General features: G+C 43.9%; 1 protein-coding gene across 1 annotated transcript in view; it reads left to right on the top strand.

The window, feature by feature from the left end:
* The window catches only part of TDRD7 (tudor domain containing 7), a 187311-nt gene that overhangs the window by 3485 nt on the left and 155973 nt on the right, over positions 1–27853 (top strand). Inside the window, exon 2 of the mRNA XM_088461286.1 lies at positions 15848–16065. Within this exon, the coding sequence (XP_088317412.1) occupies positions 15853–16065 (213 nt within the window). The 5' untranslated portion in view covers positions 15848–15852. The remainder of the gene's footprint in view (positions 1–15847; positions 16066–27853) is intronic.

Here is a 27853-nt window from a genome sequence, read left to right as displayed (position 1 = left end):
CCCGCCAGGCTCTAGGTGGACGTCTAGGTTGTCTAGCTGTAAATCCGGCCCTGCACCAAAGATGCAATCATCTGTACGGAAAATGTGGAAAAAAATAAAATAAATTAAAGAGGTATATAAGCGTGTACAAATCGGCAGGGGGGGGAATTCAATTAGGTGCGATTATCTTGCACCTGTCAGTAAGTGCAGCCAGTGTTTTCCCCAGAAAAATTCTCCAGCAGGGTGGTATTAAGAAGTAGCCGGGTGGGGCCTTCACATTAATAAAATGTTTTAAACCCTGATCTTTTATAATGATTTCAACTTGAAATATGCAGTGCCCCCCGACTGGCCCCTTATGCAATGCCCCCTGACTGGCCCCAGCCCAGAACTTACCTGAACATGCCCGGCGGCGGCGCTCACACTCCCGCTGCCTCTCTGTGACTGGATCTAGCAGGCGCGCAGGGTAAGCTCTTCATGTCGCGGATGACGTCGCCCGCGCAGTGCATTACTGGGAATTCTTTAGCCTCCGGTCGCTTCAGAGGCCAGCGTTCCACACCAGGAGGCGGAGGGTGACCTGGAATGCGGCGGGGGGAAATGCCGGACGGTGGGCTGTTTCTGTCGGGCGATGCTCCCGCAGAAAACAACCTGGAGAGAACACTGTGCAGCTATATGCCGCACTTACGGTACCTCTGGATTAGCACATTTTTTATCTCAGCCGCATAGGCTGCAAACAAAAATGTGCGAGTCCAGGGCTAGAGGAGCAAGGTACAATGACTTTGGCATTTACATGCCGTCACAAAGGCAACTCCACGTGCGGGTTTGAGATGAACGCACCTAATTGAATTCCCTCCAAAGTGTGTAGGCAAATATACATGTATGTTTCAATAGCATCAGTTTTGTACATAGAGGTCAGACTGCAGTCCCCAATTATAATGTTGCATCCTTGTGACAAGTTCCCACTGTACTTCTGGCCAGATGATACCTGTTGCAACAGACAGCGTTGCGCAGCCCATGCAGATAACAGCGGCCGTCCCATAATGCAAAAAATGGGACCTGCCCGGGGGTATCTGTCACCCTGTCCCCCTGGCTTATGCTCCTCACTGTGAGCCGAGTTGCCTCCTCCAAACAGCAGGAGGGGCGGCAGTGAATGACATTTCCGTCAGCTTTTGAAGGGGTAGACAGGGCAGGTTCCTATTTGTCGCAGCACACAGCATCTCAGCCCACTCAGGAGCCAGAGATTGTCCACAGCTGAGCACGTTCCTGGGGACCCACCCTTTCTGTAAAAGTGAGTCCCCGATCCTCAATACTAGGTGAAATATGCGCTATAGCACATATTTAGGAACCTTGCCGGACATTGTTTTGCAGCGCATGAATGATATCTAACATTTATTGGTATATATCATGTTTACATTTGTAACTTCATGTAGCTCCATTCTAGAGAAAAAGTTGGTGTTTTCCATAGATTTCCTCCATGGTTTATTCTTGTTGAGATTAGATACATTCAATCAGAATATAAAATAAAGAGAAATGGCAGATAAACTATTATAATGCCAGCTAGAACAGAGGTAAAAACTAGTCATGTGGAATTAGGTGCGAATTGCGAGTTTTTCTTGAAACCCGCAGAGTTCACACGAATGTGTGCTCCCAAGAACTCTCCATTCCGATTAAAAAATGCTTATTCACGGTACGCGCAGCGGAGGGGTGCAAATTAACTGCCACAGAAATGCATAAAGTGGGGAGACCATCCTGGACCCCCCAAAATTGATAATTTCATTAGCAGGACCATATAGAAGGCTGTTTGTGGGCATTAGGAAAGTACTGCAGGTTCTTACGTGGTGTCAAATGGCTGATTTGTGCTTTTTAAAAAAAAAAAAAAAAATATGCAAAAAAAAATTATTAAAAGCAAACTTTTATTTGTTTAATCTCAAACGAATTAACTTAAAAATGCAAAACAAAGGTGCTTTTGGGGTACTTTTGAGGGCACCTTGAAAAATTGTAAAAAAAACCCAATTTTTTATCAATTAATAAAAAAAATTGTAAATACATTTGGGGTGCCTAAACTAATGAAAAAGTTTGATTTTGGGGTAGTTTTGAGGAATTAATATATATATATATTTTTTTTTACTCCAAAAAATGACACGTAATTGGGCTAATTAAGCTAATTGGAAACTTCCAATTAATCATTAGGTGGGGTATCCAAGGGGTTCAGCACAGTGTCCCAATATTTTAACCTTAAAATAAAGATTTTCCCCCTCACCCTCAGGGAGTTGTGAATGGAAAAATGCAAATTCAGTCTCACTGGTTCAGTGCGAGTTGCTAATTGGATTCCAAAATGAATTCGCTGTATGAATTTGAAGAGAAAATAGCAACTCTCATTTCGCACCTAATTTGATTGACCCCTGTATGCATGGAGGAAAATATACCTGGTATTAGGGTACAGTTTTAAAGTCTGACCACTTTATGTGAATACAATCAGCCTTTCTTACTATGATTGTATGTTTTTGAGGTACTTGAACATGTCAAGTTGGACTTAAGAATGCAAAGGCATTTAAAAATTGCATAACTTTCATAATTGTGATGCCCAGTAGTGAGTTGAGATCCTCCTATGCATTGGGATGAAAGAAAGTGGGTTTGTAAGTACCAGGTGAGGCAAATGGGTACTTTTGCAATGCCATGTCAGGGATGTTGTAGAATAAGTACATGTTGCTTTATGGAGGAAATGTTATCAGAATTAATTTTAGTTTTAATAAATATTAAGTTTTATTGCCCTTGACACACACAACGATTTTGTTACCAACGATCTTCTGTCAGATTTTCTAAAGTGTAATGAACGATTTTTTTGAACTACAAACGATTTTTGCATATTCCCTTAATGAAAATCGTTGAGTTGACAAGTCTGACTGAACTACAAACGTGAACGATCATCGTTCGTCTCAGAAAGTGAACGATTTTTTCAAACGATATCGTTTAACGATAATCATTCAAAAAATCGTTGTTTGTGTATGCAGCTTTACTTTTAAACTGGTCTGTTTTCAATTCGATTTTAGTGCAATAGGTTTTCCAAACGTTCCTGAGTAGTTTAGTTACAGTGCTGTCGCAGATATAGAATGGTAGTTACTGTCTACAGCAGGGATGGCCAACCCGCGGCTCTCGAGCCGCATGTGGCTTTCTTTTTTTTTTTTTTTTCTCCCGATGCGGCTTGGTAGACCCCAACTGGAACTGTGAACGCTGGCCTCTGAAGTGATGCAGTGCTCGGGTGGATGTGAGGAGCCCACATGCCTGCTGGTTCCAGTGAGATCCAGCAAGAAGCAGCGACGGCGGGACTCAGGAGCCCTGCTGGCGTGTAGTGGTGCCAGCATGAAGAGAGGTAAGTTTCTTCACAGGGGAGGGGGGAGCTAGTAATTCAGCTGCCCCCTCTCCCCCCCAAAGGACACCTGTGTGCGCCCAGAAGCACTGGGTTTAGCAGCAGAAAGCGGTTAAACCCGTCTAAAGTACTGCATTGGGTGCCCAAATTCCCAACTTAGCTCACATTTCTGCTCACCACCTCAGGAGGGAGCAAGCAGAAATGCCAGCGTTGGTGACTATTTGTGTCTGATGGGAGCAACAGTTGAATTGCTCCGTCAGGCGCCCAATAGTCAGCTGCTGAGGAAAACCATTGAATTGCCCCCTACAGTGCATACGTTAGTGTTTATGCACAAAGGCATAGCTGCAATTAAGGCTCACGGTATCAGAAAAGTGTTGGGCCATTACTGGGAGGTGACTATCAAGATGCGCAAAAGTGCTGTGTTATGGAAGTGGGTGTGTAGCTAAAGTGACGTGGGAGGAGCAGATCTTAGAGGTGGATGAATCTGGCCCTCCATACCTAGACAGTAAATATTCTCCTGCCATATCGCTGGTGCAACCGATGGCGTCTAAAGGTGCACCAATCGGTATTACAGTATCTACAGACACTCAGAGCTGTCTGTACTTGCACATTCATTCACACCGAAGTATACCAGGGAAGGGTGTTGTAGCGGCATTTGCATAGTCTCAGATGGATGACCACCAAAAGAAGCGCCTGCATATCATCCACCTCTAAATCAGGCCCTCTGCCTCTCAAGGTAGACTACTTATTACTGGTTTACAGAGACAAAAGGAAATAAGAAAACATTTAGTACTGTACTATATTCAAAGTGGTGTCATTCCCTTCTAGTGTTCGCAAGAGACAAGTGTTTGGACTGAAATATTGCTTGCCACATAGGTTTTGTTTATTATGGTCTTGATTACACCTATTATGTTTGGTTGTGTATATGAAACACCATAAGGAAATAAATTAGACAAGAGTCCCATTTTAAGCAGTAGTGTATTGAACATGAGATCAAATAGTGAGGTTCCATCGAAAACCTTGCTCGGTAATGTAACACATGTTATCTAGTAGGAAATACTTGCTTGTTTTTGTTCTCACTCCATAGAAATAAAAGCAAAAATTAAGGTTTTCCTAGTGTTCGTTCTAGCACCCTGCAAATAATCAATGAGGAGGGCATATTTTATACGTGAGTAGTTATAGTGATGCATCACGTCTAATATTTACCCCTTCAACATTAAAATATGCCCTCCTTACTGATGCAGAATGCTAGAATAAATACTATAAATTCCTTACAGTAATAATCTGCTATGGGTGCAGCTGCACATCGTACGAGGGTCCAACGTCATCTCATGCTCGATTTGAAGTTTTCCCATAGGGTTGAAAAGCTCTTTATGCCTGCACGTAGCTGGCAAAAAAAACAATTTCCGTCATACTAGCACTGAAACCGTACAAAGGCGCAGAGAGTGTTTCATATTTTATTTACTCAAGAGATGTGAACTTGGAGTTAACACTGCTGGCAATATGCTAGCAAATAGAGCACATATGTGCCAAGTATCTCTTTATAAAAGCTTCAAGAGCACAAAGTGCCTATGGGATCCTAGCCTTATAATATTATGTATACCATTGTATTGTATGAAAGGTAGAATATTAGTGACAGACTAATGCATTGATGGAAAAAAAAAAACCTATATATTTTAAAAAATAAAATCATACCCTAAAGCATGATTTATTTAAAAAGATGCCTTATTTGACATCGTTATAGGATGCAGAGTACATTCATGAATCACTTTTTTACCTAAATAATAGTGGCTATTATTGAATTATAATGTGCTACCAGTAGAAGGAATGGAATGATCGAAATTATGGAAATGCAGGTCTCTTAAATTTATTTGGTGGCAGGGAACTAAGCAACGTACTGCTTGCACACACCTCAGTCATCAATGGAGTCCGGCTAACTAGAACAAAAAAAAAAAAAGTCAACAAATCATGTTATTGTTCATTTTATTGTAGTCGTGCTGACATGGGTTGTTAAAACGAATGGGTGCTATGCGCATGGTGTTTGTCGTTTGAAAATGGCGAACAACCATCTCTCATTCGTTTTAATGATATTTGTGCGTAAGTATACAACCACTGCTATCAGAAAATCATGGTTGATATCGCTTGTTTGTGACTAAACTCACAAAAATTTCTGTGTGGTGAAAGCTTTGACTATGCATACCAATAAATAAGGCAATTGACAGAAATTGATAGGGCAAAGCTATTACATTTTAATTATTGTTAATGGTCAAACCAATACATGACCAATTAAAGAGAAACTAGTGTGTAAAGCTGAAAAGATAGACTATCTAATAATAAGACTTGTGAGCCTTATATGTCTATAATCATTTCAAATTGGGGGCTGAGCTTATACATTGTACAGGTTCTTTAAGAAGAGTGAGACATACAGATGATGAGTATCTTGTGTACCAATGCCTTGAATTCCATGGTTCCCAAACTGGGTGCTGTGGCACCGTGGGTTTCCGCAGGGCACCTGTGGGGTGCCACAAGTTGGTGGGCCAGTAACACATTTTTTTTTTTATGGTTAATGTGTTAGGCAAAACCAAAGCTGTTGGCTGCAAATCATAAAATATGCCGAGTAACAGAGTAAGTAAGAATATCTGCCTCTAACATAACTAAATAATGCTTATGTACAAATTGATGGGAGAAGAAGTAGGTGGACAGTGGGCTCCATTCAATTCAACGCGAATTGAATAGCGCCAGGAATGAGCTCCCAGAGCAAGTTAAATTCAGTGCGACTAAAGATTTCTTCTCGCATCCCTCCTAATTTTGTCAGAAATCCGACAAAACTACAGGCACAATGCTGTTTTCTGCCCTTAACGCCGCAGAAACAGCATCACGCCTGACAGTTTAGTCTAAGAATGCCGGTTCTCGTGACTAAACACCTTGTTTAAGGCGCGAGAACCGGCAATCTCTGACAAAACCAGCGCACTGTGTTGAATAGTTCCGGGAGCTCCTTCCTGGCGCTATTGAATTCGCGTTGTATTATATCTAGCCCAGTGTGTCTGCCTACTTCTGTTAAAATCGTTATTTTAATTGATTCAGCAAGAAATGCATTTGCGTATATGCACGCAATCGGTCGATTAATTCGCACTGCGTATGATCCCAGTGTGTGAGCCAGGCGCTGCTGTCAGAGCTGCGTACGGGTCGGGGGTAGCAGTGTGAACACATTTGCATGGGAGCGCATAAATTCTCCACTGCGTTACCAGATACCTCCTGAGTATTCATAGCATGCGCAGAAGTTAGCAATTCCTGCGTTAGGTCTGGGCTTCCTTAACTCTGCGTCTGGGTCCGATGTTACTGATTGTTTCTTCTTCAGGGTCCATAGGGATCCACAGGAATAATGTGATTGGAGAGATCCAGGCATCAAACAGTTAAAGCTTTCAGCTAGTGTTCTCCTCGATATATACCCAACGCCTAGCCACAGGCCTTCAGTTGTTAGTTTTGTGCGTTAGGATTCAGACGCACCCTTGTAACAGGGGCCTGCTCAATCAGTCCTAAGCTTTTATGTTTTATTTTCTCTGTTTTGGGTTGGCAGTGCTGAGCGTCTGAATTAAGATGCATATACTGCGACTCCTTGTACCTCCGCTGGGCCGCACCACCAGTAATAGAGCTGGTGATTCCGGAGGGTCTCTGCTGAGCGTGTTAACAGCGATGCTGGCACCTGGACTGCAGCCGGACGCACGGAAATATCAGGTAAGGCGATTTTTCGCTTACAGGGAATCGCACTCGGCAGTCCTTGCTTCCGGCGTAGGACACACATTGGATGCCACTGCAGTTAGGACCCGGAGCGTCCGAGTCCTCACTAGACCATCGGGGCCTTATCATCTGACGCCGGGGATCGGCAACAGATGCTTCTGCTGCTGCGTGGCCATCTTACCTGTTTGGTTGACGCAGTGTAGGGGAGGTAGGCGCTCCCCTGGCAGCTCTTCCCCCGACCCAGATGTGGCCCCATCAAAGGTTTTTGCACGTCTGGGTTGCTCCTCCTACCTGCCTCGTGTATATGAGACGCTCACAGTCCACTATTGGTGCGCTGCTGTGAGCTGTTGGTCTCGGGAAGTTTTGGGTCAGTCTCCCTGTATACCTTTCTCATGGGTCAGGATATAGTGCTCTATATCCTACCAAGCATCGTGTTTTGAGTAGTTGATTCAGAGCCCATTGCAACTAAATTGCATATGCATTGTATGTGACTGTTTGCTAGCTGCTGTTTATACTGGCTTTTATTTCTGACTATCAGTTACAGCCATTACTGTTTTTCTCCTCATCCCTCTGGTGCAGGTGTGCAGTTTTTATTTTTCTTATACTTCACATTTAATTGTTATTTGTGAAGTTTTTCACATTACATTGCATTGTTGCCTTTGAAATTGATATGTCAATAAGTAAAGGCAATCAGGAGGAGGGGGCTCCTGTGCTGATTTAATGTAAAACCTGTTTAGCGGGCTTGACCTCTCAGGATGGTTTGTGTGCTGTCTGTTATAAAGAGCCACCTCACCAGTCCAGTATACCAGACCCTGTACAAGAGCCATCTTGAGTGTCTTCCTTGTCTCAGGTTATGAAGCAGTTTGTGGATCGTATGGCTATTCACATAATGCCACCTTGTATGGGGTACCCACAGCATAGTACATTTACACCTCCTGTACATCCTTCCTGGAGGGATGCTTATGCACACTCAAGTCAGAGTATGGCTTAGTAGCGGTTACAAGAAGACCGGTAGTTACTAAGGTGCTTAAACACAAGATATACAAAACATATACTGGCGCATACACATTGTTCTTTTGCCTAAACGCAAGTTATCTATTTATCAGTATACTCAGCCTATGGATTCCGACGCATCATCAGATGATGTGCCGGGTTCTTCTCCGGGGTCTAGCTAGGGAGGGGACCATCTGTCCTCAGTGGATGTTCCTTCTTTAGGGAGGGCGGTTAAATCAATCCTAGATACTAGGAGCTGCTTCATCATCTTGAGTAAGAAGGCTGTTTAAACACCAGAAGATGGTCAAAACGGAGTTTCCTAAATCTGAGCAACTCACTGAGCTTATGAAAGAGTCATGGGGTAACCCGGATAAACTATTATGTGCATAAAAGATTAACATCGTGGTATCCTTTGCCAGCTTCTGAATGTACTAAGTGGGAGGTACCTCCTACTGTGGATGCTCATGTGACGCAGTCAGAAATGCTACGTTGCCTATTCCATCAGCATCTTCTCTTAAGGATTCTACAGATATGAAAATTGAAACATGTCTTAAGGCAATATTTTCATCATCGGGAGCCTCTACTCGTCCAGCTATGGCTGGAGCCTGGGTAACCAAAGCTGTTGAGGAATGGACAAGGGCATTGGAGGAATCTCTACCAGATGCTATCAGAGAATATCTCCCATATACAGGAAGCGACCTCCTAATTGGCAGGAGCTGCAATAGATGCTGGAATTTTAGCTTCTAAAGCATCAACAGCGTCCGTTTATCCTGGTCCTGGAAAGCTAATACAGGATCAATGAAGGCTCTGGAAACTTTTTACCCTTTTATGGAAATATACTTTTTGGAGCAGCGTTAGATAAGATAATAGCTACTTTGGCAGCTTCAAAATCTGCATGTCTGCCATCTACAGCTACATTGAAGTCTAGGCAGTTTTATTTTCGGTCTTCCTCCAGGCAGTTTAGTTTTCGCAGGACAACCAGGCGACAAACTAAGAGGTCTAGGCTGCCCAACTTCTAAGCTAGACAACAAACCCTCGGCCTAATGGGGCGGGCCTCCGCCTGGGGGATTCCAGGGTGGAGGGCCGACTTCTTCATTTTGTGGATTGCTGGCATCCAACAACAACCAGATGCCTGGGTCCGAGAAGTGGTCTCTCAGGGGGTATGCTCTCACTTTTTGTAGGCTTCCTCCCAAGAAGTTTTCTTGCATAATTCTTCCATCAGGTGCGGTAAAGGTGACCCTTCAGGAGGGCCATTCTTTTCCTGCTGCAGGCAGGGGTAATTATACCGGTTCCTGTGTTACAACAAAGAAGGCGTTATTATTCCAATCTATTTTTGGTTCGGAAACCGAATGACTCTCATTGCCCTATTCTAAATCTAAAAACCCTCAACAAACTTATCCGTGTACCCAAGTTCCGTATGTAAACTCTCCGGTCAATTATTTTGTCAATGGAACCTGGGGATGATATGGTTTCCCTGGACATTCAGGATGCGTATTTGCATGTTCCCATTACGCCATCCCACCAACAATTTCTGCAGTTTGTTGTCCTACAGCAACATTACCAATCCCAGGCGCTGCCCTTTGGCATATCAACAGCCTCTCGGGTATTTACCAAGATAATGGCAGTCATGACAGCCTATCTCATGCGTCAGGGAGTCAGAATACTACCATATCTGGACGACTTTCTGATATTGGCACAAACTCCAGTTGTTTTACAACACCATCTTCTGCTGACCATAGCCTGCCTACAGAAGCATGGCTGGATCATCAATTGGAAGAAATTCTCTTTCTCCAACACAGCAGATGGTACATCTGGGAGCACTTCTAGACTCCCAGACACAAAGGGTCTTTCTACCAGAGGACAAGATTGCGGCCCTATTTGTTGAGAGTACGCAAGTGAAGGGTACCTGTTCTATCAGCGATGCAGGTCCTGGGATCAATGGTATCCACCTTCCACATGGTGGGGTATGCTCAATACCATTCCTGGCCTCTGCAAAAAATTGATTCTCTCCAAGTGGAACGCACAGTATCATCCAATAAGGTCCCAGAGGACCCTTCTCACTCCAGAGGTTCGTCACTCCCTCCTGTGGTGGCTGAAAAAGGACTAACTGAACAAAGGGTGCCCAATCTGGATTCCAAATTGGGTGGTCTTCATGGATGGGGGCTAGTGACAGGTCATTACACCATTCAGGGAAGATGGACAAATCCAAAAGTCATTTGCCTATAAACATTTTGGAACTGCGAGCAGTATACAAAGCACTTATCATGGCACATTACCTGCTCCAGGGCAGACCGGTTCAGATCCAGTCCGATAAAGTGACTACAGTGGCCTATCAACCATCAGGGAAGCACAGGAAGTTATGCAGCAGGTGACAGGTTCTGATTTGGGCAGAATGTCATCGTCCCACCATCTCGGCAATATTTATACAGGGAATACTCCATTGGAAAGCAGAATTCTTAAGTCGCCAGGACATACACGCTGGAGAGTGGTCTTTCCGTCCGGTGAGTGTTTCAGCTCCTGGTAAACAAATGAGGTCTACCAGAAATCTCATGGCATCACGTCACAACCACAAGGAACCCAGATACGGGTCCAGGTCCAGAGACCCGTCAGCAGCCTTTGTGGAAGCACTGGCAGTAAGATGGGACTTCAAGCTGGCATCTCTTATGTCAAGCTGAGTCTGCAATGCCAATCCATTAAATATCACCACTAATATTAGCAACGCAGTTGCGTGCGTATAAGCAGAATAGCGTTCCTTGCTGAATCAGGCCCACAGTGTCTTGCTCCTTTTTGCTTTACTGTCACCTCAGAATCCTGCCCACAGTTTCTTGTTTTTAATAAGTAAGTTTGAGCAGGGTGTATCAATGTGGGAAGTATGGACTGCAGATGTAGTGCAAAAAAATTGAGAGATTTTAAAATCCTGATTTAACCAGAATAAAAGGTGATGAGATGAGTAAGAGGGTGGGGTTTCTGTCTGGTTTAGGAAGAATAGTAATGCGAGTCCTGTTGAAGTCATGTGGGGAGGGGTGACCATTTAGGCTGACAAGTATAATCTTTAGGTGCAGGGTGTGCAATGTTGGCCCCTCCTGTACTCCGTAACCGTGCACCCATTATAGATATGTCAATGGCAGACAGTTGGGCAGTGCGATTACATGGGGATAAAATCTTGTAATACTCCGAACTTAAGCCATCTGACTAATAGGTAAAGTTTGATGGTACTCTGAAACTCTCACTCCGTCACTGGTGAAATCTAAACACCTCTGTCGGCATTTGAGCTTTTATGGAGTCCAGGTTGACGCTTTCGCTATTTGTACCAAACGCAAGTACAGGTGATGAACAGACAATTTATTCACAATAAAATATATGAATCTATAAGCATAAAATGTGCTGCACTATTTTGTTTGGAAATAAAAACTGCAGAAACCTCAAATTTGTTTTTATTCTTATTCACAGTTGTTCTCCCATTTTTATAATCCGGGGGATCTAGTAAATCAAATCTTTCAAACCTTAAAGCGTCTTTTAGGGCTATATCAAGTAATTCCTCAGGGTAAGCCTTCTCCCTAAAAGACTATTAGCTTTGACGCTTGTTCACTGAAATTGTCAGTGTTACTTAGATTGCAACGTAATTGTACTAACTGTCCCCGTGGGATATTATTAATCCAGCTCTTCTGGTGGTTATTACAGTCGACTGTCTTTTGATAGGTGTATGTTACGATGTTACCGTCCACAATTTCTAAAGTAATATCAAGAAAATGAATCACTTGGTGATGTATAGTGCTCATGAACGTGAGGTTATACTCATTGTGATTAAGGTGCTCAACAAAACGCAAAACTTCTGAATTCTCCCCTTTCCAAAATAAAAACAAATCCTCTATATAACGCATGTAGAGGACCAGGTTTGCACTGAAGGGTCCATTCCAAATATATGGATCTGAAGATGGAAAACGTGATCAAATAAAAAATAATTGTGTGAGAATAAAGTGAATAGAGGATAAAATGAAGTCCCGCTGACAGCCCACTATCTGTACACAGGACATTCTTACCTCACAAACTTGGCTTTCGGGCAGTTATGTTCGTATACAAGGATGACACATCACATGAGATGAATAAATAGTTGTCCTCCCACTTACACAGGAGCTACAATGTGTATATTTTGAACTTATAATATTGTTGCCAACATTGGATATTCTAACCTGGGTGATACGCCTGATTTCCTATTAATTGAAGTGTAGTATTAGAGGAATTCATATGAAGATTGCCAATTGTAATTTTATGCTTATAGATTTCTATATTTTATTGTGAAAAAAATTGTCTGTTCATCACCTGTATTTGACAAAGCGCTCTCATTTTTTCTTGTTTGGTATGTAATATAGCAGAATCCACTTTGAGAACAGCAGATCACTACAGAAGTACTGAGGGGTTATCACATAGCAGACTATTTTTTTTGTCTTTTCAGGATCTAGAATGGTGGTGTGGCCAGAGTTTATAGTAGTTATACTTTGAAAGTTATAGTCTTAATTTAGGTGAGTAAGTAATTTCCCTGATCTATTGGGACAACAGAAATATTTATTTTTTATGATAATGTATGCTGAGAGCTTTGTACATTTACATTATCATACAAGGCTTTGGCAACTTTGTCGCTGCCAGGTCAAGACATTGTTGTGCTGTAACCAATTTGAAATGGCTGCTACTACCTCCATACTACATATCTGAAACCTTTGTAATACTACCTTTTTTTTCTGAGCCGTATAGGTAATGGCAATGCGGTTAATTAACTGCCGCCCTGAATGCCGGCCATCGGAATCCCGATGGAGGAAGGCCGACTCGGGACTAAAGATAGGCGTCGAAATGCTGACTCCTATCACCACACCGAAATCCCGCCACCAGGAAAGCCAGGGGGAGGGGTTTTAGGCATCCCCAGGGGAGGTTTACGGTTAGGTTTAGGGTGTGGGGAGGAGAAATTAGGGTTAGTCACCCCACAGGGAGATTAGGGTTAGGCACCAAAGGGAGGGTTAGAGGGGACGGTTAGGGAACATGCATGCCCTTGTTGGGCTTTCGGGGTCGGTATGAGAACCGGTTGCTATTCAGCTGTTGGTATTTCATACCAATTCCAGGAAATGATATGACCCCATGGCTTAGTTGCCATCCGGAATAAATTTATATCTTGAGTATGCTTTATATTATCATCGAGATAGTTTTGTAGTTTGTGTTCAAAGTGTGTTTTAACTTCCTCTGAGGAAGCTAAGCATGTCAAAAATCTCCAATTTAATGAAGAGGGAAAAGAGGAAGTCAGCCTGAAGGTAAAACCATTAGGAGTGGTGTGAAGTGAAGGTATTTGTAGTGCAAAAGTCCAAAAACCTATGAAGTAAGCTGGTGAAGAGTCACCAATAGTCTAGTCAGGTATTGGTATGATATGGATGTGTTGCACCAGGGTTCAACTTACTGCAAAGGATCTATATATAAAGATAAGGCTGGTGCACTGCCTACCTGGTTGCCCTGACCTGGTGGTATATGTAATAGCCTGCGGACCTCAGGTATCGGTGAGTCCTGTGCGAGACTGCCTGATGTTTTAAAGGAGCAGTCGTTTATCAGGCCCAGTGTTTACCCAGCATTCTTTTCAGGGAAAATTGTGAGCCTTTAGAAATTAATCATGTGCCATACCATAAGCACTGTGAAGATTTAAGAAGAACTGTTTAATCATACTGCATGTTTCATTTTAATAGACGTTTTGGATTTACGCTTGATCAGACTTATGTACACAGTGTTAAAATTCTGTGTTTTAAGATGTGGCTCAAAATTTCACATTAAGCGCTTTATATATGGATGTAAAAATAAAAAGAATTGATTACTTAAATTTTTTTATTAGTATTTACCAAATCAAAGAGAGTTTACTTTAGTGCCAAAGAAATCAAATCAGTGCAAGTGGTGAAGCACACAACAATTACAAAAAAAGAAGTTTCATACCACATTGAGAAGTTAAAGCAATGCCAAACCTGTATTTTTACCGTCTCCGAGAGTACATCATTAACGTTGTCCTGTGTGTGAAATATTTTTTGCACTCATTTCCTTCTGGTTTTATATCATTTGCCGAGTCACTAGCTGTTGTACATTGATTTTTTTTTTTTCTCCACCTGCCCTTTCCTCTGTTCCTACTTCAGTAATATATGCCTTGCAGTCTAAAGGTGCCCACACACATAGCGATCTGCCGTTGTGTACGATTTCCCTTGAAACTCTCCCCGGCAACTCTGCAGACGATCTCCACACGGTCGGCACACAATTTGGTGTCCAATCTTCATGCGATCTCTCCTGCATCTAGACTTTCAAAGTGCATCGCGTCCTAGATTGTCTGATCTGCCCTACTGCGATGTACGACCAGCGGGGACGCGCATCGTAAGTGGGGACTCACGATTCACTTAGGATTTGGCCATATTTTACACGATCTTTCGTTCCAATGTGTCGGAATCGGCCAGATCGGGTAAAATATCGCTATGTGTGTGGGCAGCTTAAGGCTGGTCACACACCTAAAGATTATCTGTCCAACCAGCCAACTAGTTGATTGGTTGGAATGAAAATCTGGTCATGTATGGGGAGTAAATGATGATCAACAATTTGCTCCTAAATGCCAGAAAACAGATGAAAATGGTCATCAGACAAGTTTGTTGAATGTTTGATCTAAACAATTTGTTCGAACAACCGTTTTTGTCCATTTTCCAGCGTTTGGGAGCAAGTTGCTGATTGTCATTTGCTTTCATACCTTACCAGATATTTTTTAAACCAACCAATCAACTAGCTGGCTGGTTGGACAGATACTCTTTAGATGTGTGGCCATCTTAAGGGGGCAATTCAACTAGCCGCGAGGCTCTGATGGAATCTTGCAGGCTATAGCACTGTGGAATTCCCAGCCATGGGAACCTCTGCTCGCACCTCATAGAAGTGTGAGCAGAACAAGCAATGTTTCTATACCATAATGGCTGGAATTCAGCGCAGGTTCCACCAGAAGTTTGTACTTTTATTGAATGTGCACATCAAGGTGTGTTGTGTATATGAAAGCAGATTGTTTCGTGACTGTCTACAGTGCCAAATTGGTCACATTGAAAATGTGTAAAATATCAGTCATGAAATAGAAAGAGTCCAGTTTAAAGTAAGAAGCGTTCAGCAACCAGCACATTCGGAAAAGCAAGTAGGCAAGGGCTTACTGAGGACAACTGTTGCTTGTCAGGTTTACAGTCTGTGTGTAAAGACATAATAGAGGTACCTTCAACATTATCACTTCCACCAGGTACAAAATGCTCTGCTCCTGGTCTTCCCACCTAATTTATGATTGCAGCCACCTGTGTTGAACTAGTTAATGAGACAGGTGTTTCAACACAGGTGACTGCAATCATAAATTAGGTGGGAAGACCAGGAGCAGAGCATTTCTTAAATGGTGGAACGGGGGTCATGTTGGAGGATCTGCTAACTATGCGATAAAGTGTGTATACTTCACTGCACCCTGTGAATATAAAGGTACAAAACAATTAAATAGAAATATCTTATATGTAGGAAGCAATAGTGAATTGCAAATTGTGTTGATCATCTGCTACCTACCACAACATAGAAACATTAACATTAAAGACTGTGGATTATGCAGTATAATAGTTTTGCTGAAATGACGCCCGTCAGAGTATGCTACGGAAACATTCTCCTGTTTTATGCATGTGGTGATTGTGTTTGCAAGCTTTCCAAAATGCAATGTTACAACTTGTATTAAAATTATCTTTTTTTTTTTTTTTATAGCAAAAATGCTGGAATCTGATAGAGAACTTGTTGCTAAGATGCTTCGGGCTGTCTTGCAGTCAAACAAACATGGTGTACCTTTAGCTCGATTGCAAAGTGAATATAAATCTCTCACTGGAGAATGGATTCCTTTCAAGGAACTGGGCTTTCACACACTTGACGCTTACATAAAAAACATCCCAACGGTAGTAAGGATTGATGTGAACCGAGTTGGTGAGGTAATGTGCTCCATCTTTATACTGAACATTAAGAAAATGTGCTGTCATTTTGTAGTTGTGTTCATTCTAGCACCCTGTACCTGTCACAACCCATGTTGATGCACGTGAACGCGCATCAACCCTGGATTTTTGTCAGTGTAAATGGATCAACCCGGGTCCAGCCCGGGTAGCTTGTAGGGTTAAGCACGGGTTGTTCCCGTGTCACCCTGCAGTGTAAACTGCGCGACCCAGGTCATGCCGCATACTAGCTGATTGGCCAGCTTCAGTGGCACTTGGAGATGACCTAATCTCTAAGCATCCACCCGGGTCCGGTGTGAACGGTGCCGACTTGGGATGGCACCAGAGTGGGAAAGGGGACTTTTGGTATAAAAGGGGTATTAGAATACTATGTAACTGTTAAGCATAAAAATACGCTTTAGTATTTACTTGAAGTATATTTCCAGTACCATAAGTTTTGTAATAAATTCACAGTACTCTTGCTTGTACTAAGCTTCTGGTTCAAATACTCTAGGTATTTAATAAGAGAGTCCTGTTATTGCTACATTACTTAACTGGTCATAATTATTCATTATTTTTCATAATTGGCTCCAAGAGATGCAAATGTTACACACCTCCAGTGCTAAAACTTAGAGCTATGCACCCATCCTGGCTGACAGTTTCTCAATACTTTCAGTGCAACTGGACTAGTTGCTCAGAAGTGGTTATTGTTGGATTAGTCTTAAGCTGGCCACACACTAGACCAACTTACATCCAACCAGCCAACTAGTTGATTGGTTGGAATGAAAATCTGGTAAGGAATAAAATCAGCAATTTGCTCCCAAACGCTGGAAAATGGACCAAAACTGTTGTTTGAACAAATAGTTTAGATCAAACATTTAACAAACTTGTCTGACGACCATTTTCATCTGTTTTCTGACATTTAGGAGCAAATTGCTGATCATCAGTTACTCCCATACGTTACCAGATTTTCATTCCAACCAATCAACAAGTTGGCTGGTTGGATGTAAGTTGGTCTAGTGTGTGGCCAGCTTTAGGGGAGCTTCACACTGCAATAACCGGCCAATGAGCTGATTATCTCAGTGTATGTATGCAGCACCAGAGCCGATATGTTCAAAGCAGTATGACCCAATGATTGTTTTCAAACCTGGTGGACGACATATTGAGCCGGTTGTTGCTTGCATCGTTCAGGCGTGTACCTACTGTAGCATTACATGTATAAAACTATAAAATTGTGCAGACAAATGTTAGCACCACACAGTAGACTGCATTTCTGCAGTTCTTCTTTTCCAGTCTAGCAAAGCAATAGAGTTGGGAAATGATTTTATTTTTTGATGTACGGCTAAAAGAATGTTGCTCATTCTCTAACTCATTTTCTGATCTCATATTACCTGGTACACTAGTATCGCGCCCATATTTTAGATGCATACTATTAGCTCAGAAGTTTGCTAAATTTGCTGGTACAAAAGCTGTTTTCATAGTGTGTAATGCTCTTGGAAAGTGCGTGTTTCTTTTCCACCTGCACCTAGCAGAGGAAAACAATTGATGTTCAAATCAAAGTACCATATAATATAATATAATAATTTTTTTTTTTCTTCTCCTAAAACACTCTAAGAAGAATTACAGCAGGTCTCAGAATTTCAGGTCAATTGTGATAATTCCACGGCAATGCTCCTGAGACCCGGAATAAATAACCCTTCTTGGGCTGCAAAACACTACAGTACATTGAAATAGGCATCTCAGTCTATAATACACGGAGTGGCCAAATTATTATGACCACCAGGCAATTTTATTCAAAGTAGCTGTTCCGCAGATAATGCTGATGTAGGATATCTGAAGGATGGAAAGGTGAAGGCTTGCAGGGACTAATGAAGTGCATCACTCATGAACTAATGGGTAAATTACGTAATCTGATGAACTTTGAATGTTGAGTTATTGTTGGCGCTCACAGCAGAGGTATGCACTTTAGCAAAACTGCTGCAATGGTGAATTGTTTGAGGGCAGCAGTTGGCAAAGTTATACAGAGTGGACCAGCAGACAAAAAAACTGGTCACTGGATGCTTGAGCAGAACGGAGAGTGGGCAGACTTGTTCAGTCCCACAGACAGGCAACAGCGCCTCAAATCTAATGCAAGAACTAATTCAGGTGGCCTCTTAATGTACAATACTCCGCACATTAACATTGTATGGGCTACAGAAGCAGAAGTCCTGTCCGTAGGCCATTGCGGTCTGCTATAAATTCGGTGACTCTCCTCCAGTTTGCTCATTAACACCGGAATTTGACAGTAAATGATTGAAAACGTGTTTGTTTAGACCACATGACCCATTTCCAATTACACCATGCATATGGTTCGGAGAGGATACAGAGATCACATGATAGCATTGATCATTCTTGCCTTCGGCTGCCTTATGGAGATGCAGTTCGTTGTATGTGGGCCAATCTTCCCCACAAAACTTTCCGACAGTTCATAGAATCCATGCCTATAAAAATTCAAGCCGTGTTAAGGGCAAAAAATGGCCCAACAAACTACTAAACCCAGTGGTTATAATAATTTGGGCACTCAGTGTATATCTGGGCACACAGTTGCCTAAGAACCTGTCTAACCTCTGCCCCGGTAGTGGTCCCCCTTATGCAGGCTCCCAGTAGTGATGCCCCCTATGCAGTGTCCTCAGTAGTGGTCCCCCTTATGCAGTGCCCCAATTAGTGCCCTTTATATAGTGCCCCAAGTAGTGGTCCCCCGATGCAGTGCCCCAAGTAGTGGTTACCTCTGATGCAGTGCCCCCAGTAGTGAAACCCCCCAGTAGTGCCCCAAGTTGTGGTTCCCTCTGATGCAGTGGCCCCAGTAGTAGTCCCATCCCCCCCGATGCAGTGCCCTCTTCAGTAGTCTGTCCCCCCCCAGCAGTGCAGACAAACACACACGTAAAGGAAAAAAAAAACACTTTCCTGAATTCCCGCTCTTGCCGCCGTCCGCTCCTCTGTCCTCCCGGGCTGGCCCGTTCTGAATTATGGGAGAGACGTCATGATGTCTCTCCCATTACCCACTGCGGGAGCCGGAAGATGGAGCTCATGAGTGAGCTCTGTCTGACTCTCATTGGCTGGCTGTCAAAACAAACACACTGCTGCCGGCGCCGGTGGCAGTGTGTTTGTTTCTGTCTGTAATGCATTCTCCACTACAGTAACCATCGGCGGGCCACGGGGAATGGCACCACGGGTTGAAGACCCCTGCTCTATAGTTATAATATTACTAAAGCAACCTTTGCCATGGACAGGGATCTGAGTGGGTGGCGTCATCCCTGTCTCTCTTTTGAGAAAACCTCATGAAAATGACTTAACTCCCAGAATGACACCATCGTTTCATCATTTACTGACCACATCTAATATCCAACTCCTTTTTTTTTTTTTTTCATTTATTTGGTAGAAAAAATGCCGACGTGTTAGCTTAAGCAAACTACAGCAATTTGTTACCAGTGGTGCAATAAATAAACCGAAAAAACTGTCTAACCTGTCCTTTCTCATGAGCAAGAACTTTCTGACTGTTTTAGCAATGCCTCATCTATTATATCTTTTTATTTTTAAGAATTATATAGGATACAAAAGTAGTGGTCCCCCGATGCAGTGCCCCCAGTAGTGGAAGAGGTTACAAGACATGGAATACACCATATAATAGTGAAGCACAAATTAAGTGACAGCAAATTCAAAATATATTTTTTCTTCAGGGTCCATAGGGATCCACAGGGGGTTTAGGTGGAGATTAGGACCAGACAGTTAAAGCTGTTGACTCCCAGAATGCACTGGTCCTTTCCCCTACACCCCACCCCTAAGCCCTCCAGTTAGTTCTTGTGTCTGCAGGAGTCAGACCACTGTTTTAGACTGCCATGTCTGTGCTGACACTCCATCATCCGCTTCGGGCGGCGCGACTCCAGTTCCGTCTGTTACGCTAACTATCCCGGCAGTAGTTCCTTCGCTGGGGTTGCCACAGCATATACAGGCTGTTATCCCTCCTATGGGATTGCCACAACAGGTGCAGACTGTACCAGTACCTCCTCTGCCCGCTACCCTAGAAATGATGGTATCCGCGGCTGTTAAAAATATATTACAGGATGAGAAATCAATACCCAGTAAAAAAACACTTCCACTGGTTTCCTCTCAGTCCACGCTCCTTTCAGATTCTGAGGCTTCCTCTGACGAGGCTGGAAAGGCGGATTTGTCTGATACTGAATCTTCCTCGGGAAGAGGAATTACAGGCAAAGATTAATATCCCTGTCCTAGTTCGAGCGGTTAGAGCAGGGGTGGGGAACCTTATTTCTACCGAGGGTCATTTTGATATATATAACATTATTCGCGGGCCAGATGCAGGCCACATCTGCCGGGGCCGGGGCCACAATCGCCGGTGATTACAGCAGTGTCTGGAGCATCCTGAGGATGTTCCGGGAAGCTGTAAGGGCAGCAGTGTGACCGTCTGAAGTGTCCTAAGGACGCTCCAGGTGGCACTACTGCATAGATTCTGGCTGCAGGGTGCCATTCTAGGCACCCTGCTAGCCAGATGATGCTAGTAGAAAAAAAAAGCTCAGAGGGCCATACCAAATGAGTCCAGGGGCCTTATACGGCCCCCGGGCCTGAGGTTCCCCATCCCTGTGTTAGAGATATACACTATCGTTCAAAAGTTTGGGGTCACCCAGACAATCTCGTGTTTTACATGAAAACTGACTTTTATTTATCAAATGAGTTGCAAAATGAATAGAACATATAGTCAAGACATTGGCAAGGTTAGAAATAATTATATTTATGTGAAATGGCAACTTTATCCTTCAAATAATGTTCCTTTTGCAGCAATTACAGCATTGCAGACCTTTGGCATTCCAGCTGTTAATTTGTTGAAGTAATCATCTGAAGAAATTTCACCCCATGCTTCCTGAAGCACCTCCCACAAGTTAGATTGGCTTGATGGGCACTTCTTGCGTACTATACGGTCAAGCTGCTCCCACACCAGCTCAATGGGATCTGGTGACTGCACTGGCCACTCCATTACAGACAGAATACCACCTGTCTGCTTCTTCCCTAAATAGTTCTTGTATAATTTGGAGCTGTGTTTTGGGTCATTGTCCAGTTGGAGGAGGAAATTTGCTCCAATCAAGCGCTGTCCACCGGGTATGGCATTGCAAAATGGAGTGATAGCCTTCCTTATTCAAAATCCCTTTTACCTTGTACAAATCTCCCACTTTACCAGCACCAAAGCAGCCCCAGACCATCACATTACCTCCACCATGTTTGACAGATGGCGTCAGGCACTCTTTCAACATCTTTTCACTTGTTCTGCATCTCACAAATGTTTTTCTGTGTAATCCAAACATCTCAAACTTCAATTCGTCTGTCCATAACACTTTTTTCCAATCTTCCTCTGTCCAATGTCTGTGTTCTTTTGCCCATAATAATCTTTTTCTTTTATTGGCCAGTCTCGGATATGGCTTTTTCTTTGCCACTCTGCCTAAAAGGCCAGCATGAAGCTGACAGTTGAGGACTTGTGAGGTGTCAATTTCTCAAACTAGAGACTCTAATGTACTTGTCTTCTTGCACAGTTGTGCATCGGGGCCTTCCACTTCATTTTCTTAGTCTGTCTGTGCTGTTCTCTGAAGGGAGTAGTACACACCGTTGTAGGAAATGTTCAGTTTCTTGCCAATTTGTCGCATGGAATAGCCTTAATTTCTAAGAACAAGAATAGACTGTCGAGTTTCACATGAAAGTTCTCTTTTTCTGGTCATTTTGAGAGTATGATCGAACCCACAAATGTGATGCTCCAGATACTCAACTAGCTCAAAGGAAGGCCAGTTTTATAGCTTCTGTAACAAGCAAATCCATTTTCAGCTGTGCAAACATAATTGTACAAGGGTTTTCAAGGGTTTTCTAATCATCCATTAGTTTTCTAACGTGCTTAACAAACACAATGTACCATTAGAACACTGGAGTGATGGTTGCTGCAAATGGGCCTCTATACACCTATGTAGATATTTCTTTAAAAACCAGACATTTTGCAGCTAGTATAGTCATTTACCACATTAACAATGTATAGAGTGTATTTCTGATTAATTTAATGTTATCTTTATTGAAAAAAAGTGCTTTTCTTTCAAAAATAAGGACATTTCTAAGTGACCCCAAACTTTTGAATGGTAGTATACTTCACATGGAAGATTATGAACCCGCTCCAAAGTCTAAACACCCTCTGTTTAAGAAACAAAAGATAAACTCTGCAGAGTTTCCTATCTCTGATCAGCTAGTTGAACATGTGATGGCTGCCTGGCAGACGCCCTTTAAAAGGTTTCAGCCGCAGAAAAGACTGACCCATTGTTATCCCTTTCCAGCTGATCATTGTACGAAGTGGGAGACTCCGCCAGCTGTGGACTTTCATATCATGCTGTTGATCAAAAGTTCTACCTTGCCTATTCCATCTGCTTCCTCGCTGAAGTATCCCACAGATAAAAAGGTAGACACTGGTCTGAAATGTATATATTCCCTTTCAGGAGCCTCTGCTTGCCCATCCATTACTATTGCTTGGGTAGCCAAGGCAATTGAAGGCTGGACAGATGCCCTCGAGGAGCTCCTCCCCGAGGACACTTCTCAGGACATGATTTCCCTTGTGACTCACATTAGGGACGCAGCCTCCTACATAGGAGATGCTATGCTGGACGTAAGTCTTTTAACCTCCAGAATATGGTCCATTTCAGTGTCTGTCCGTCGCTCTCTGTGGCTACGGTCCTGGAAGGCGGATGCAGACTCTAAAAAGGCCTTGGAATCACTCCCTTACAATGGGGACATTCTTTTTTTTCCCTGACTTGGACAAGATTGTCACTATGGCGGCCTCTAAGACAGCATTTCTACCTTCTGCTCCAGCTGCTAAACAGACAACATCATTTAGAGGGTTTCGCCCCCAAGGTAAACCTAGGGCCAGTCGTTTCCTCAACAGCAGGCTTCCTCTAAGTCAGCCAAACCTAGGCTCAAGCAGGCCTGGGCCACCCACTGTCCTGCTGCAATCAGAGGATAAACCATCCGCATGACGGGGCGGGGCTCCCAGGATAGGAGGCCTCTTCTTCCCTTTGCTCAGCGCTAGACTGTGGTCTCTTACGGGTATGCCCTCTCTTTCCTAAGAAGACCACCCCACCAGTTTTTCCTCATGGACCCTCCTTCGGACCCAATCAAAACCCTGCATATACAACAGGCTATTTAGTCATTACTGCAGGCGGGTGTGATAGAGGGAACGGAACACTCAGAGAGGGACAGGTTATTATTCCACCTTGTTTCTGGCTCAGAAGCCGAATTGGTTTTACCGTCCTATTCCCAATCTGAAATCCCTGAAGTTTCAGGGTGCCCAGGTTTCAGATGGAAACCCTGCGCTCTATATTGCTAGCTATGGAACAGAGAGACTTTATGGTGTCATTGGACATTCAGAACGCTTACCTTCATATACCTATAGCGCCTTCTCACCAAAAATTTCTCAGGTTAGCTGTTCAACGACAACATTTTCAGTTCCTGGCTCTGCCCTTTGGACTTTCTACAGCCCCACGGGTCTTTACCAAAATGATGGCGGTCATGGCAGCTCATCTCCGTTGCCAGGGAGTTAGACTGCTACCCTACCTGGATGACCTCTTGCTATTAGCACGCTCACCAGAGGTTCTTCAACAACACCTTCAGATTACCATTGCCTTTCTGCTAGATCACGGCTGGTTAATCAATTGGAAAAAATCCTCCCTGGTTCCTTCCCAAAGAATGGTCCATCTGGGGGCTCTTCTAGATATTCGGGTTCAAAGAATCTTCCTGACAGCGGACAAGATCTTCACACTGCAACAATGTGTGGGCAGACTACTCCACACTCGCCGTGTGTCCATTCACTAAGCGATGCAGGTCCTGGGATCCATGGTCTCCACCTTCGACATGGTGGAATATGCCCAATTCCACTCAAGACCCCCTACACTTCTTAATCCTCTCCAGGTGGAATGGATTACCTCATCGTCTAAAGTCTCAGACAATGATTCTCTCTTCAAAGGTTCGTCTGTCCCTCTCATGGTGGTTAGATGTCTCACCTAACCAGAGGTCACCCCTTCTGGGTCCTGGATTGGGTGATCCTAACGACGGATGCCAGTTTTCGAGGGTTGGGGCGCGGTGACTGGCCCGCACTCTTTCCAGGGCTGTTGGACAACGGTCGAGACAACCCCACCGATCAACGTGTTGGTACTTTGAGCAGTATACAAAGCTCTCACTATGGCACAACAAGTTCTTCAAGGACGGCCTGTGCAGGTACAGTTCAACAATGCCAAGGCAGTAGCCTACCTCAATCACCAAGGAGGCACTCGCAGTCGGGCAGCCATGTCAGAAGTGGCTCAAATTCTCACATGGGCCGAAAAACACCTTCCGGCAATCTCAGCCCTATTCATTCCCGGAATTCTGAATTGGGAAGCAGACTTCCTCAGCCGTCACGATGTGAAGACCGGAGAATGGTCTCTCCACCCGAAAGTGTTTCAACTTCTTGTGGACAGGTGGGGTCTCCCAGAGGTACAGTAGACCTCATTGCCTCTCTACACAATCACAAACTGGTGGTGTGGATCAAGGACAAGGGACACCGCTGCAGCCTTTTGTAGATGCATTGTCCATAAATTGGACCTTTAGGCTGGCATGCCTGTTTCCTCCAGTCTCACTTCTTCCTCGAGTTCTTAAAAAGTTCAAACAAGACGGAGGCATGGTCCTGGTCTTGGCTCCAGCATAACCCAGGCGACATTGCTGCTCAGACCTTCAGAGCCTCTCCATCGAGACTCCTCTTTTGCTGCCTCAACAGTCGGAGTTCTTGTCTCCAGGTCCTTGCCTACACCCGGACTTGGGTCATCTAGCTTTGACGGTCTGGCTCTTGAGATATCCCTCTTAAGATCTAAGGGATTCTCTCCTGCTGTAGTACAGACTAAACTCAGGGCGCATAAACCAGCTTCTGCCCGGATCTATCTCAGAGTGTGACATGCTTGCTTTCAGTGGTGTAGCGCCAAACGTTATGACCCGCAAATTTTTCGGGTCTCTAGAATCCTTGCCTACCTTCAGGCTGGACTGGAACTTGGACTTTGCTTGGCCTCACTTAAAGTTCATGTCTCTGCTTTGTCTATTTGGTTCCAACGCAAGATTGCTACATTACAACGTGGTAAATGGTTAGTGTAGCAGCAAACCATGTACATTTGTTCCAGCTGCTTTCCAATATAAGTAGTAAAGCTGGGTATACACCTTTTGCGAGCTCGGCTGATCCGGGTTAAATGCTCCCAATCAGCTGAGCAGTGTGCACCAAGCTTGAATTCCAATGAGCCCCGTGCACACTGAGTATTGTCAATTAGACTGCAGCATGTCGCTCAAAATCCACTTTCTCGACTGTCATCTGGACTTCTTCCATGAGGAGTGCAGTGAGTGACGAGCATGGTGAGCGATTCCACCAAGACATTCCAGCAATAGACCAAAGATATCAGGGAAGGTGGAACGCTTCTATGCTTGCCTACTACTGTTGGACAGTGACAAGAGATGTCCCAGAAGAGGAGTACAAGTGACAAGCAAAGAGAAAGCGCTCTCATGAATAGGCCACTATTTGAGATGGTACCTTCAGTTGATGTATGTTGTGTGTTGTGTTCTTATTTGCAATTTTTTTAATTGAAACAACTGTTATCTATGTTGTATCCAAAAAAATAAAAAAATCTATATATTTTTTTTTATTTGATTTTCAATATGACTATATTATTGAAGTACATATAGTGCAAGTAGTGAAGCTCAAAAACTAGAGTTGATAAAAACATTCTGAAGTCATATTTGTTTTTCTTGACCTCAAATTAGTAAAGTGTTGCTGTACAATGATATATCTAATATGCCTTTTCTTTATGGAGGGTATTGAATCTATGCCTCCCCATTACTACAGCTTGCAACACTTGCACATCCAGTTCCCACTCCCCCAGAAAGATCTGGTTTCTGCTTAAGAAATTTGCTAGGGTATTGCTCTTTCCTGGCATATTCAGGGCCGATACGGATTTTAGGTGGTGTACCACCCATTCTATGATCTTTGATACCTCCCATCATTAGAGCAGGACTTTTTGTGCCGCCTTGGCGATTCAACTGTTATGTTGTCTGAAAATATACTCCAGATGTTTTTCTTCCAACTGACTCTGAAAACGCTGTATTGCCTTCCAAACCACTTTCATCTCTCGCTGATTTGAAGAGACCCTTCTTTCCTGAGGAGTCCAATAGCCCTGTTGTTCTAGTTGCAACAGATGCGTACCCCAGCCTGTCAAACTTGCGTTCGTTGTTAACACCAGAAACAATGGTTCAGACAGTTCTGTTCCTCTGTTGATAAATTGTGTTTGTCCACCAGAATAGAAGATCTTTTGTGGCTCACTCCAGTTTTAGGAAGGAAGCTGCTTTCTGTTGTGCCTTAATACATCCCATTGCATCTTCTTCATTCTCCACCTTGCACATGGAATAATACCTGTGGTAGAAGACATCATCCTGAGAAGACGGAGTGCCAAACATAGAAAAATTTTGCAGCATATTTGAACTAGTACAGCTAATTTTAAAATGTTCTTGCTTCTTTCTTCTCAAAGTGTAATTGTATATAGAAGAGTATCTGTTTCACACCTAGAAATTGTAGGTTCTGTACAGTATTTGGAGGGAGGGGCTCTAGACTGCACACCCTAATAGTAATGAAAGGTGCCATCATGCTGAGATTTTGAAGTTTGTTATTTTAATAAATTTCTACTCTAGGGTCCATAGGGGGTCCACAGGGTTGACCTTGGGGTATAGCTGGATCTGGATCCACGGGCACCACGCAGTTAAAGCTTTCACTGCTCCCAGGATGCACTTGGGGCCGTCGTCCTCTATACCCCGCCCCCAAGCCACAGGTACCTCAGTTTAAGTTGGTGCCCGTCGGAGTCAGGTCACCCTGCGGGGGGGGGGGTGCTGCAGGAGCAGCCCCCAGAAAGCTATTTATTTTTATTTATTTTTTTTAGGAGTCATTTAATGTTTAACTATTTGGCTCTTCAGAGCGGCAGCAATGGACTGTTTATATAGACATCCATGCTGCCGCTTCTACTCCCCGCTGGCGCCGCGACGCCAGTACTGCACTGGGGATCGCGGCGGGAGGCCAGAGTCCGTACTAGCCGGACTCTGGGGACCTGCCTGGACTGCTGTCAGAGATGCCGGGGAGAAGGTAAGCTGTGAGTCACTGATTAGCGGCGGCTCGCGAGTTCCCTTAAATGCAGTCCTTTGCCCCTGGTTCTGGGGGACAGACCGGGGGGTGTTAGCAGTGGCGGCGGCCTCCCCCCTCCTTGGAGGTATACCCCGTGAGACCACTAGACCACCAGGGTATAATATGCGGCAAGCGGGAAGCTGGCAACCGTGGGGTTAATAGCTAGCCAGGGGAGGAAGCCTTCCCTGTTTAGTGGCTCCTCCCCTCAGCTCAGCGCGCCTTTCAGCACGAAGTCTGGCGTCGCTGAGCTGCAGATTCCTCGGCCACTCCTCCTCTGAGGTCTATGGTGGCCATTTTCTCTGGGTGGCAGCGCAGATTTCTCAGGGAGCATGCGGACCGGTCCCCCTGTGTACCTCTCCCCTGTTATAGGACAGTGTACACAGCACTATAGTCCTCCCAGACACTGAATGTGGGCGGTTGATTGTAGTGGAAAGGTGCAGTGAGTATATCTTTCTGCATGGTATGTGACTTGTGCTAGTGCTGCCTGTCTGTGCTTATTTCTACTTACTGTCAGCCTATACCTATCCCTTTCCTTCTCCG

The sequence above is a fragment of the Taudactylus pleione genome, unplaced genomic scaffold, assembly GCF_031769625.1.
Source record: "Taudactylus pleione unplaced genomic scaffold, aTauple2 ptg001032l, whole genome shotgun sequence".
NCBI lineage: Eukaryota > Metazoa > Chordata > Amphibia > Anura > Myobatrachidae > Taudactylus > Taudactylus pleione.
Note: the sequence above shows the minus strand (reverse complement) of the source record. Positions and strands in the feature narration are given on the sequence as shown.